The 12,970-nt window shown below is 43.6% G+C and overlaps 1 protein-coding gene across 1 annotated transcript; it reads left to right on the plus strand.

Moving 5' to 3' along the window:
• The first annotated feature begins 6,186 nt into the window (after window positions 1-6,186).
• Window positions 6,187-9,471, plus strand: LOC139286036 (uncharacterized). Its single transcript, XM_070906692.1, has 3 exons — window positions 6,187-6,253; window positions 7,372-7,999; window positions 8,884-9,471. Exons 2-3 carry the CDS (start codon window positions 7,436-7,438, stop codon window positions 9,469-9,471), a joined length of 1,152 nt encoding a protein of 383 aa, XP_070762793.1. The 5' UTR covers window positions 6,187-6,253; window positions 7,372-7,435.
• The last annotated feature ends 3,499 nt before the right edge of the window (window positions 9,472-12,970 follow it).

Here is a 12,970-nt window from a genome sequence, read left to right on the forward strand (position 1 = left end):
CCTAACCCTGTTTATTATTATTTAACATTGTACATCAGTAGTAGGCTACTGCCCGCTTACAGCAGCAGCCCAGACTTTTCTTGCAGTTTTTGATATGGTACAGCATGATACATGCAATATTTATGTATTTTGTTTTCAAATGTGTACTATGTGTTTCTGCCGACCAACAGCTTTTGAACATACCAGGTGGAGTTTTCATTGTAGCCTTTTCAAGCATGTTTTTGTTTACATTCAACATTTTTCAGGAATTGAGTGAAACCTCGAGCTCTTACAAATACACTGAATGCATCCTGTCTCATAAAACATTTGAAAAACCTGTTTTGAACATTTTTGAAACCTTAGATCAGACGTTCATTGGCACGTTACTCTAGATTGTTATCACCGTCTGCTGCTGTTAGAAAAATGTACCATGTCTGCAAACACTGCACAGGGCTCGTGTTGTGATGTGAGTCCACGTGCACGTGCTGGTCGAACAAAAGACTGGGACCTCTGGTGAAAACATTGCTACACGGGATGTTGGACTGGGCGTGTATAGGAGTTTGAAACTCTGAAAGTTTGACTTTCCAAGGAGTAACACAGCAATATAAACATCGGCCACATTTCTCCCTCACATCCAGTCACGTAGCCAGCAACTGTAAGCCTGCATATCTTGGGGTACTATTACTTCATGGACCCGAGATGTTTCTGTCACAGAGGGGTCCCTCCTACACTCCACTTCCTCCTCTTTTTTTTTTCCTGGCTGTAGAAAGGCGCAGTGTGGAAACTTGTCAAAACCTGTAAAGAGATCAAAAACAGGATAGAGACAGTACAGCCATGTGTGCAAGACAACTTTTATCAAATTTTTACTTTTGTAAATTCTTTTTATCTTAATTAACTAGCATAAAATGCAGCCAGCTTTCACCGGATCAACAACTACAAACATAAACAAAGGTTCCCTTAATGTATTTGCAAGTATATTCCCCTCAACATGAGTAGCCTCGTATGATTTCGCACAACACGATTTGGTTCAGCTCAGGGGGCCTGTCCAGCACTAAATAAAACAATAAACTGAAATGACCAGGTTGTACTTTATCCAAGGCTCTGAATAACCTCAAAACTCATCGTGCCAGACTTTGGCTGCCCGTGAATGGTGCCGCGGCACCACCTTGTGTTAGAAGACTGGAGGCAATGATAATACACTGATAATTGATTTTATAATTTCTATCACAAATTATAACTGAGTGTAGTATACATATTTATTTAGTAGGCATTAGGTACACCTAGTTAAAAGTACGTAGTATGAAGGTTAATATTCAGTTTTTGTTCATTTAATGACAGTTCTGGAGGCTGTAGTTTGTGGTGCCGTTGAACTGTATTGCATTATACAGAGGGGTGTTTCTGTTATTTAGCCTACCCTCATTGATATAAATGGGGTGGACACAATAAAAACACTGAGTCAGAGTAGCAATACAATTCAACGGCACAAAAATATGAAATTATATATTTGCATTGATATATACAGTATATAGAGTTACAACAGTGGGTGAAATACCAGGTCATCTCCTTATCATCTACTCAATCCGCCAGACCGCCATCGCTCTTCCACTTCCAGTCAGCCTCTTCACCTCTACCTGTATGCTTCCTGTTTTCCTCCTTGCCTTCGGAAACCAGTGGCTGTAACTCCCTCTGTAGGCTGACTTCTGATGGTAACGTTTGCTCCAACTGCACCTAGTGACGCAGCACTTCACCTTCCCTCTGATTCCAATGGGTCGCCTGACTGGTTTGTTAGTTGGGAGACTTACCATCACTTGTGGACATCCTGTACGTTTTTTGATCCTGAACTTTTTTGTTAGGTTATCTTTAAAGGAAACGCGGAAGGAAATGAAAGAGAAGACTTCTCATTACTCAGTAACAGTAAGATAAGCAAAAGGCTTTAGGAGGGTCTAACCCACCCTAACCCCAAGCCTTTGCCAATGTTCCATCCAAATATGGTTCGTATTGTTCAGACAAATTATCATTTTTTAAATGCCGGCACTCTCACAGTTTAGCCAACAACTGGTGGCAGTAACATGCCAAAAAACATACTATTACTGACCTGTTGTGTAAACATGGATGTAAAATGTTGGGTTCAGAACAATGAAACATATGAAACAATGATGAGGAAGAAAACGTGTTGAGTCGAGAAATACTAGGAGCTAAGAGCAGAACGTGACACTAATCAGTTAGACCTGTGAACTGCTGACCTCTCACTGAAATCAGTCAACTTTGAATCAAATACAGATGAAATTTGATGGGAGCATGGGAAATGATTTCTCTTCAGTCATGACATTAACACACGCAGTGTAGGAACAAACAGTTGGAGTGGAATATTGCCAGTAGACCCTCCTAAAGTCCTTTTCCTCTGTTATGAAGTCAATTCAACTTACTTATTTTAGTTAGAAGGAAATTCTCTGTGCAGTATAAATGTGGCAACATGATGGGGGTAAAATGTATTCAACTAATGTAATTTTATGTGGCGTCATTTTCTCTTCCAACAATTTACTTGTGGCATGTTTTTTGCTTTGATGCTGTCTTAACTTTGTTATGAAACGTGCTACAGAAAAAACAGCTTCTATTATTAACCATTTCTGGCTACATTGAATATTACATTATACAATATATATAATTACTTACCCCAAACGTATTTAAAAACTAAACACGGCCAGCTTTCTGGCTCATTAATTATTTTGCACGGTTATTTTTGTCTCAATCATCATTCAAGCTACACTCAAGTTTAAGCTAGCTAGCTAAAATGATTAGCTAAAATTATTTAGCTAGCTTCACTACATTCCAGCATCAGTGTAACAAAACTGACTTGGAATAAAAATGGATTACTTTTGTCTTATTGTATATATTGTAATTTGAATTTTCACTAAATGTAATGTAAATGTAAAACCGTGAATTCAAGTTTTCGACTCTCGGCGGCTAACATTAACGTTAGCTAACAAGCTAATTAAAACGGCAGAGGTCAATATGCTAACCTTTCCCGTGTTGAGGTGGTGCAACAACTGAACTTGGGTCAGTCTTGATCCCCTGGGGTCCCTCTGTCTGCAGAGCAACTTTCCAACTTACCAAGAATTCCGTTGCGCTGTCCGGGGCGATGTGGCTGTCTCCGCGGCCAGGAGTCAAATGGTGGCGACGCTCTGGTGATACAATATTTGTATGCAGTCCATAGCAACCGTAGAACCCTAACGTCATTTCGTCAGGAAAAACTTAAGGTGGAGGAATGCATTGATATATACAGTATATAGAGTTACAACAGTGGGTGAAATACCAGGTCATCTCCTTATCATCTACTCAATCCGCCAGACCGCCATCGCTCTTCCACTTCCAGTCAGCCTCTTCACCTCTACCTGTATGCTTCCTGTTTTCCTCCTTGCCTTCGGAAACCAGTGGCTGTAACTCCCTCTGTAGGCTGACTTCTGATGGTAACGTTTGCTCCTACTGCACCTAGTGACGCAGCACTTCACCTTCCCTCTGATTCCAATGGGTCGCCTGACTGGTTTGTTAGTTGGGAGACTTACCATCACTTGTGGACATCCTGTACGTTTTTTGATCCTGAACTTTTTTGTTAGGTTATCTTTAAAGGAAACGCGGAAGGAAATGAAAGAGAAGACTTCTCATTACTCAGTAACAGTAAGATAAGCAAAAGGCTTTAGGAGGGTCTAACCCACCCTAACCCCAAGCCTTTGCCAATGTTCCATCCAAATATGGTTCGTATTGTTCAGACAAATTATCATTTTTTAAATGCCGGCACTCTCACAGTTTAGCCAACAACTGGTGGCAGTAACATGCCAAAAAACATACTATTACTGACCTGTTGTGTAAACATGGATGTAAAATGTTGGGTTCAGAACAATGAAACATATGAAACAATGATGAGGAAGAAAACGTGTTGAGTCGAGAAATACTAGGAGCTAAGAGCAGAACGTGACACTAATCAGTTAGACCTGTGAACTGCTGACCTCTCACTGAAATCAGTCAACTTTGAATCAAATACAGATGAAATTTGATGGGAGCATGGGAAATGATTTCTCTTCAGTCATGACATTAACACACGCAGTGTAGGAACAAACAGTTGGAGTGGAATATTGCCAGTAGACCCTCCTAAAGTCCTTTTCCTCTGTTATGAAGTCAATTCAACTTACTTATTTTAGTTAGAAGGAAATTCTCTGTGCAGTATAAATGTGGCAACATGATGGGGGTAAAATGTATTCAACTAATGTAATTTTATGTGGCGTCATTTTCTCTTCCAACAATTTACTTGTGGCATGTTTTTTGCTTTGATGCTGTCTTAACTTTGTTATGAAACGTGCTACAGAAAAAACAGCTTCTATTATTAACCATTTCTGGCTACATTGAATATTACATTATACAATATATATAATTACTTACCCCAAACGTATTTAAAAACTAAACACGGCCAGCTTTCTGGCTCATTAATTATTTTGCACGGTTATTTTTGTCTCAATCATCATTCAAGCTACACTCAAGTTTAAGCTAGCTAGCTAAAATGATTAGCTAAAATTATTTAGCTAGCTTCACTACATTCCAGCATCAGTGTAACAAAACTGACTTGGAATAAAAATGGATTACTTTTGTCTTATTGTATATATTGTAATTTGAATTTTCACTAAATGTAATGTAAATGTAAAACCGTGAATTCAAGTTTTCGACTCTCGGCGGCTAACATTAACGTTAGCTAACAAGCTAATTAAAACGGCAGAGGTCAATATGCTAACCTTTCCCATGTTGAGGTGGTGCAACAACTGAACTTGGGTCAGTCTTGATCCCCTGGGGTCCCTCTGTCTGCAGAGCAACTTTCCAACTTACCAAGAGTTCCGTTGCGCTGTCCGGGGCGATGTGGCTGTCTCCGCGGCCAGGAGTCAAATGGTGGCGACGCTCTGGTCATTCAATATTTGTATGCAGTCCATAGCAACCGTAGAACCCCAACGTCATTTCGTCAGGAAAAACTTAAGGTGGAGGAATGCAAAATATTGCATCATGATGTAGCGTTATAACGCATAATAGTGTATCATAATGCAGCTCAGCCTCTCTCTACGGATCAGAGGGAAAGCGAAACGGTTGTATTTGTTTCAATCGCCTTAGACACACAGCTCCACACATCCTTTTCATAAAATATGACTGATTGAAATTACTTGTTTATCACTGGAGTGTGTATTAAAAACTTTGCAGCTAATACAATGCAGCAAGGTCGCAAAAAAAAAAAAAAAAGGCAACATCTTTGAGGCAAATATAGTTTCTCTTTACTTAAAAATGTTTTAAAGATTGATTACAGAAGTTAGGATTTAATGTTTGGTTTGTTAACAAAGACAATACCGCACAAGGGTGTGGGGAAACAAATCTCACAACAAATGCAGGCATTCATTTAGTTCTATCTTGGCAATTCTCAAGCATACAGTAGATTAAACCTTTGGAAATGATGTGGGAGAGGGACACCCGCAATATTTCCATCTTACCGCTGAGGGACTGAGAGGCAGGACCACATGCTCCACACTTTCTCAGTACCCTCATCTCTGGCTTATGGGACGTGTTATGAGTTGATTTAGTTGAATGTGTGGTTGCAAGCGGTTTAATTATGTTTGGAAGACGAAATGGCCTCAGCTTCCTTTACTCTAAACACTAAAAGAGCAGGCAGACACGTGTTTGTCAAAATAAACAAAATGTTTTCTTGAGATAATCAAGAATAGTCAAGTAGGCAGGGACTGGAGGTGGTGGGGGAAAAAATATGAATAGATAAAAATCCGCTTGAGACCTTCAAACACTACATTCACACACTGTCTGTCTGTCGTCGTCTCTTTGGTTTTAAACGTTTGTTTATTCGCAGACCATGCACCATGTTAGCGCGACAGCTATTCTCCACAAAGCCCGTCTTTTCACGCAGTAACCTCCGCCCGGGTGTGCAACGCCGCGGTACGAAACGCGCAGCCCGACGCGTTTTGATGACGCCATCACTAACGAGCCACAACAAAAACAACAACAGAACTCAGCTGTTCGGCAGCCAACTAGCCGGCCTAGTTAGTGAATACTATTATTTGCTGTTTTTTTTTACATTTTGGATTTGTATACACTGCTTTACATTCACTAATACGTTCGGATAGAAAGCAAATTCTATCAAATCCTCAACAATGCAACTCCTTTGTCTTCTCTCTAGCTAGCTTCTAGCATGTTAGCTTTTTAACTGAGGACGGGAGGGAGCCTGTTCGACCGAAAGGTAACGACACGACTTTTGTCTTAATAACGTTGCTAAACAATCACATAACCCCCACTATAGCCTGTATGGGTAGAGGCTTAAAGCCTTTGAATGTGCCCCTTGTTATTTCGACCGAGGCTGCAAGGTAAATATCGGCAAAGGAGAGCGGGTAACGGAGCTGCCAAAGGACCTGGAGTCATGTTACAAACCGACGTGTCACTTAACTAAACTTTTATTTAATGCCGCGATAAGATACGTGAGCACGTGCTCATCGCGTTACGTGGACCATTGGTGTTGAAGCACTAACCGAGCGCGAGCCATTGTGGAAATTGGCTCGTTGGTTAAATGTAAATAACAAGAGAGTGGCTAAATAATTCACCCTAGCGTGTTTGCACACAGGACTTTAAATCATTTACATATGGTATAATTGCATCTACAGCCCCAGGCTCAATGTTGGTGATCTTGCACCCAAGGTTAAAAAAAAAAAGAAATCCCTTTGAGCTGGAGCGACACAATACCAAGTTGAGTTTGTGTAGTAAGTAAGTAAGTACATTTTAAAGTCCCCCTCCTCTCAATAAAAGAATATGTTTTACTTCTTGCTCCTGTAGTTGGGTGTTTGAGCTTCTCCGTGCAGAATTTGACACGAGAAGGCTGTTTTTTTCACATTCATCTGCTGAAAAGTGGAACGTTTCTCTGAGCTCAGAGGAAGTCGGGTTTGAAGGGGCGGGCCTACGAGCATGATTGGTGACATCACAAGCGGTTTGAAAGCCAATCCTGGTCCGATTTGCAACTGCTAGGAGTGTGATGTAGAAACTCGAAGCTGCCCGTGCACACATGCTGACAGCAGACTATTTTTATACATCTGGTCTGGAGGGGGTCATTTAGTTCGTCCAGTTTGGCTACATGTTTCCTCACTCGTGCAAACCTTAATATCAGATATGGATATAGTTTACGTTTTTTGACTTGAACAATTAACTGAGCTGTCCAGGTGGACCAAAAACTGATGCGAATTGTGCTGATATTCTCCTTTCGGTGCCCTGCCTGCTGTTTAAGTGGTATTTTTTTCTGCCTGTTACCTTAAACAACTTCGAAAAAAAGTCAGCATAAATAATTTTCCGTCTGTTTCCTCTCTTCACCAGCCCAGAGATATTTATGGCAAAGCCAGACCACAAGACCACCCGGTGGAGATTCTGACCTCCACCAATGACCACCAATATTATTTCCTCGTCTGTCATCATGTCACCGCGGAAAAGACCCCTGGTCCCTGTAAGCAGCCGGCGGAAAGCAGTGGACGACTACTTCCCGTTCAATTTCCTGCCGGTGGAGTGCCAGCTGCACGTCCTGTCCTTTCTCACTGAGGTGGATAAATGCAGCTGCGCTTTGGTCTGCTTGAGCTGGAGCTGCCTTGTCCGCTCGTGGAAGCTGTGGCGGGTGGCAGACTATTCCCGTCGCGGCGTCTTCCACCTGGGCCAGGAGGGGCTGCTCGTTTCCAACCGCGAGTTCGAGAGGTGGAAATCCTGGGTCCACCATTACACCCACCACCTCATCTCGCGTCGGGCCAGCCTGCTCACGCTGAAGGCCAGCTTCGACCTGGGGGATCGCTGCAACAAGTGGGGCGAGCTGCTGAGCCACCTGCTGGATAACGTCCACTGCAGGGACCTCAGCCACCTGGACCTTAACTGGACCTTTACTCTTCTTGAGCCACTGGACCTCAGGGTCCACTCCAGTTCCAGTTCGCATCAGGACAGCATTACCAAGATGGACCAGGTAAATTGTTTTCACTGGTTTTATTTAGAATCAAAGCTGCACCAGGCACATGCCCTGATAGCAACATAGCCGTACCTGAACTTCATTGACCTTCGTCGTGTTTGCCCCCCTGGTACTTGATACCAAGTGATGAATCATTATGAAAATGAAAATCTTACTGCGTCAGATAGATGTTGGCTCAACTGTATGGTAACTTCCGTGGCCTTTATAGCGTTGTTCATATTGGACTTGACCATATTGTTAACAGTGTTTCTGCAGTGTTCACCCAATTACATTTAAGATTTTAGATGTTTTTTTTAAAGACCTTATCAATACGTCCTAGATTTCAATTGAACACGTTTTTCCACTGTCATACTGGTCAAAGAATGACAGGAAACCAGTAGGGACAATAAGGTCCACAATTCTTTATTAAGTACATGAATTTAGTTTTTATACATCTCATTTTTGTCAGTACTTTCCAGCCATATATATAGCAATCATTCTTAGTAATATATAATTAATCAATCGATGTGACCTGGACCCAGATAAGAGGTGCAAAATCGATGGGGCTGACACCCATTAACCCACCATTCAGCCATTATGAGTTGACCTTCAATACTGTGGCTAGCAGTAATGACAACAACAACAATAATAATAAAAATAACAACATAATTGGGGCGTTCATAAGCAAGGCAAAAAATGTGACATGAGACTAGAGTTGAATAGAGTCAGCTCCAAAATGCGAAGAAGCCTGTCTTGCTTCCTTGTTTTGTCTTCCAAAGGGGGGCTAGGCAGAAACAATTAGGGAGTGACTGTTGTAACGTGTCTCGTCCATGCTAACACGTCACTTGTTATACAGACCGGTCTCCAGGCAGGTGGTTTATCTGTGTGATTTGATTTGACAGGTGACCAGTTTCCAGGAGCTGCTGAGCACACTGACCCACAGCTGCCCGCGCATCTCCAAGATGCGGTTGCACTTCGACTGGTCGGACTTGTCCGTGTCGCTGCTCACCCAGTTCCAGCAGCTCCGAGTCCTCGAGCTCAAATACTTCTGGGTCTTTAAAGGGGTGACTCCCTCGACGCTGCAAACCTTAACCAAATCTCTGCCGAACCTGAAGTCTCTGACTTTACACATCCTGGTGCCGCTGAGGAACCTGGGCATCTCGTACATTCTGGAGTCCGAATCTCTGGAGTTCCTGGACGTGTCGCCCAGCCGAGGCCTGGTCTTCTCCTGTCTGAGGCTGCCCGCCCTGCGCGAGCTTCGAGCCAAGAAGATCGTCCGCGGCATCACGCTGGACCGGAGGACCAGGTTGAGGATCCAGAGCCGCTGGCCCTGCCTGTACCACGTCCTCCGGGAGGGGACGCCGAAGCTCCAGGCCCTCAACAACGAGAGGCTACTCACCACGTGGAGAGAGGGGAGCTATGGGGAGCTGTCCGCCATCCTGGAACAGTCCTGCTACTGTGTTCAGCATCTAGACAGCTGGCTTTGGTAGTCAACTGTGCGACGCTGAAGGAAGGACGTTCTGCAGATGGTTATCGGTTGGTAGTTTCCAGAAGACAGCAATACATCGCGTTCACACACATCATGTTTGTCCCCATTTGAATGAATGTACTCATCGTCGATAGAAACTGAAACTTGAAGTGAAATCAAAGAACTGCAAGTGGTTAAACAGGAAGCTGCTGTTACGGTTGGAAATACTTTCCCAGGACAGTGATTCACAGCGTGTCTGTAATTGTTTTATTCCGTTTGTCCAATATCTCCAAAAAAGGCAAAGGTGCTTCGTGCTGATTGCACTGTGTTTTGCCGGCCTGGATTTCCGGTTAGAGCTTTGTGCTGGAAACACTCCCAACACCGACTGCAACTCTACCGGAGTCGAGCGTGCACGGCCCACGTAAATGACAGAGTGTAATGGCCACTTAGGAGCCTTTTTTTTTTTCAATTAAAACTATCATGACGGACCACGAGGGGCCCCTGTAGAGAAAAAAAAAAAACACCCCAGAAAGTTAAAAGTCGTGTTTTCGAGAACAAAACTGTGATGTCTGGATGATGTCTGAAAGAAAAAGTGGCAATATGTCAGGAATAAAATCCCTGCTACGTAATTTGAGTCGCAGTTTCAAGAAAAGGTCATTTTATTATGACCACAAAGTCGCCCCAAGTAAGTATAGGAAATGTGTTCTCAAAATATTACGACTTTTGCTGGAAACACTGCGGTTTTATTCTCAAACTGTTACGGCTTTCTCCTATCACACTACCAAGAATAACGTTTTCTCAATTATGGGAAAGCGGATACGTGCTGTACTGTAAATGTAACTGTTATTATTGATATTATTATTATTAGTTTGGTTATTGATTGAGTTCAGTTGTATTTATCCTCGGTGACAGTCGCCCTCTCTTTCTGTTTGACGGGCAGCGCTGTAGAGAAATCGAGCCCTTTGCTACAGAACTGCACAAGCGGCAGACGGGACCAGTTGTGCGCATGCAGCAAATGTTTAACTGTGATCACGCGCTGATAGAATACATGAATTGATTGTATTCTAAAATAGATTAGTGAAAGAAAATCCACCATCTGCGGCGAGTGAAGGCATGATGGCACGTGACCAAAAAGCTTCTCAAGATTGATGGGGGACTTACCCTGGGTCAGTAGGGCCAAGTCCTCTAGAGGTGCTTGAAAACCCAAGCTGATTCTGTATAAACACTAAATACTTGGCTGCACATTCAGACTGCCAGCACTAAGTCTGTCCGGAATGCATGCACAGCTAAGTGAGGCTTCATTCCCGTGCTGGACCAGTTTGCTCCCAACATGCATTTTTCATGAGTGCCCCTTTTTGTTTTACTGTGTTTTTTTTGTTGTTTTTTTTCTTTTTTTTTAAAGGTTTTAAAACATGCCTGTCTGAAAACGAAAGAATTCCCCCGACACATTTGCACATTCCCATCGCTGCCATGGAAGGAGCAAGTCCAGCAGCGCGTGGGGGAAGAGCGCAATGCGGTTCGCGATTCGTGGATTTCATGTATTTGCCATGTATGTGACATGTATGTGTGTCATGTTTCTTTCCCGCCCGTGAGCCTCAACTGTTTGCCTCTGACGGCCCAGGAGTGGAATCTGTGCCGTTTGCTGTTATTGTCCTGGTCAGCAGAGGTCCCTGTTCTCAAAGATTTCTCTCCCGAAGGTCTTGCAGCAGAAACCCGTGTTTACAAATGCACCAGTGTAACATCAGTCCACTCCGGCGCTTGTGCTCTTGGGTTGTGCGAGTAGCAGATGTGCGTGCTTGAGGGCTATCTATGCTCCTCAGAATATATCAGTGTATGTGTGAGATTTGGTTGACATGCTGAGTGTGTGGAACATTTCACAAGGTTCTTCATAAAGAATTGTATAAAAAAAAAAAAAACTTCAATGTCATTTGTGAGCCTGTGTGTTTATGTGTGTGTGTGTGTGTGTGTGTGTGTGTGTGTGTACAGGCATCAGCTTGACGCTTCACGGAGGAACATGAGTAATTCTCCCAGAACTTCCCTCCGGCTTCCTAAGGAATAAATCCTTCCTGGAAGCAACGCACGCACGATGTATGAGATGACGAAGGCCCTGACATTTTTAGGCAGATGTTGTAACATCTGGTTTTTCTTAATAAAATCATTGAGCTTTCCCCATAAATCACTGTTTTAAGTGAGCGCCAGGGAATTGTTTCTGGCGAGCTTTTATTTGCTTTGTTACACTTGTTACCTCCGTGACTTAATGGGTGGAATTTACTAATTTGGAAGTTAGTGTTTTTTTTGCATAAATGCATAAAACCCAAAAAGTGCTCTCACCAGTGTCATAAACATCATTACATCCCTAACAGCCCATCCTGTATAATGGGAAACAGGAACGTGGCCTCGCTTGGCCTCTCCTCCACCTGGCTCGGGCCTCTCCGCTGAGATGATTCGTCTTCGCCGTTGCGCCATCTTAGCGGTTGCAGTACGGTCGTGTCGGTTTGATCTCCCTGACCCTGCATCAGGAACATCTGTTCTCAGTACAAATAACCGCCGCCGCACCCACCCCAGGCCCTCTTTTCCTACACTGTTCCCATTTTGCCTATTTGTCTCCCCGTGTTTCCTCTCCTGAGGTGAGGAATGTATGTGTGTGTGTGTGTGTGTGTGTATTTTTGTGGTGGTCATGGTGGTCACGATTCTCAGAGGTTGGGGCTTTCCAGCCAATTCAGTGATCCCCCAAATCACTCTGTTCTCTACTCCTCCTCCTCTCCTGTTTTTATTTTTTTTTCTTCTTCTTCTTCTTCTCTACTCTCTCATCCAGCCCACTCAGCACTCCTCCCTTCATATGCTTCTCGTTTTTTGTGGGGAGTTTGTCAATCGCGCAGGAATCCGCGCTGACGTGCACCTCTTGGAAGCCGCCGTCCGACCCCCTGCGTTGAGGTTTTACCTGGCCGCGGGTTGGGAGGAAATGTCCCTCTGACTTGGAACTCTGGACACCTTTCGACTGCAATCGGAAGGGATGATGCCGACGTTCTCCTTGTGAAGGATTTTCTTCAGTGAGGCATGTGATTATGATGGTTCGCACAGTGTGTTGCGTTCATGGAAAGGGAATGTGAGAGTGTGTGTGTGTGTGTGTGTGTGATGGGTTGGACAGTGCAGTGTGAGGATAAAGTGTTCCTTGAGGTTTACCTAACCCCTGCATTAGCGGCAAGACCACGGTAACCACCTCCAGATGTTTGAGAGCACAATCTGATTATTTACAACAAAGCCAATGAACATCGCTCTTTTCACACTTGTAGGCTTACTCTTTGCTCCTTCGGCAACGCTCAAGTTAATGTTTAATCTGAGCACAGACCCTTAATTGCTAAGGCCAAGCCCTGTTTATGGGAGGGAGGTTACTCGGACGCAAACAGATCAGTCATTGCAGACCAAGAGCACACAAGCTCAGGGATTCATCAGACTCATCTCTACCAGTCGAGCAACTCGAGCAACCCGGCCTTCAGGGCGGACCGTAGGAAGCTGCCACC

The sequence above is a fragment of the Enoplosus armatus genome, chromosome 6 (genome assembly GCF_043641665.1).
Source record: "Enoplosus armatus isolate fEnoArm2 chromosome 6, fEnoArm2.hap1, whole genome shotgun sequence".
Taxonomy (NCBI): Eukaryota; Metazoa; Chordata; class Actinopteri; order Centrarchiformes; family Enoplosidae; genus Enoplosus; species Enoplosus armatus.

Coding starts and splice junctions, on each gene's coding strand:
- LOC139286036 (XM_070906692.1), top strand. CDS start 7,436: ATGACCACCAATATTATTTCCTCGTCTGTCATCATGTCACCGCGGAAA. Junction 8,000..8,883: donor GCATTACCAAGATGGACCAG/GTAAATTGTTTT, acceptor TTGATTTGACAG/GTGACCAGTTTCCAGGAGCT.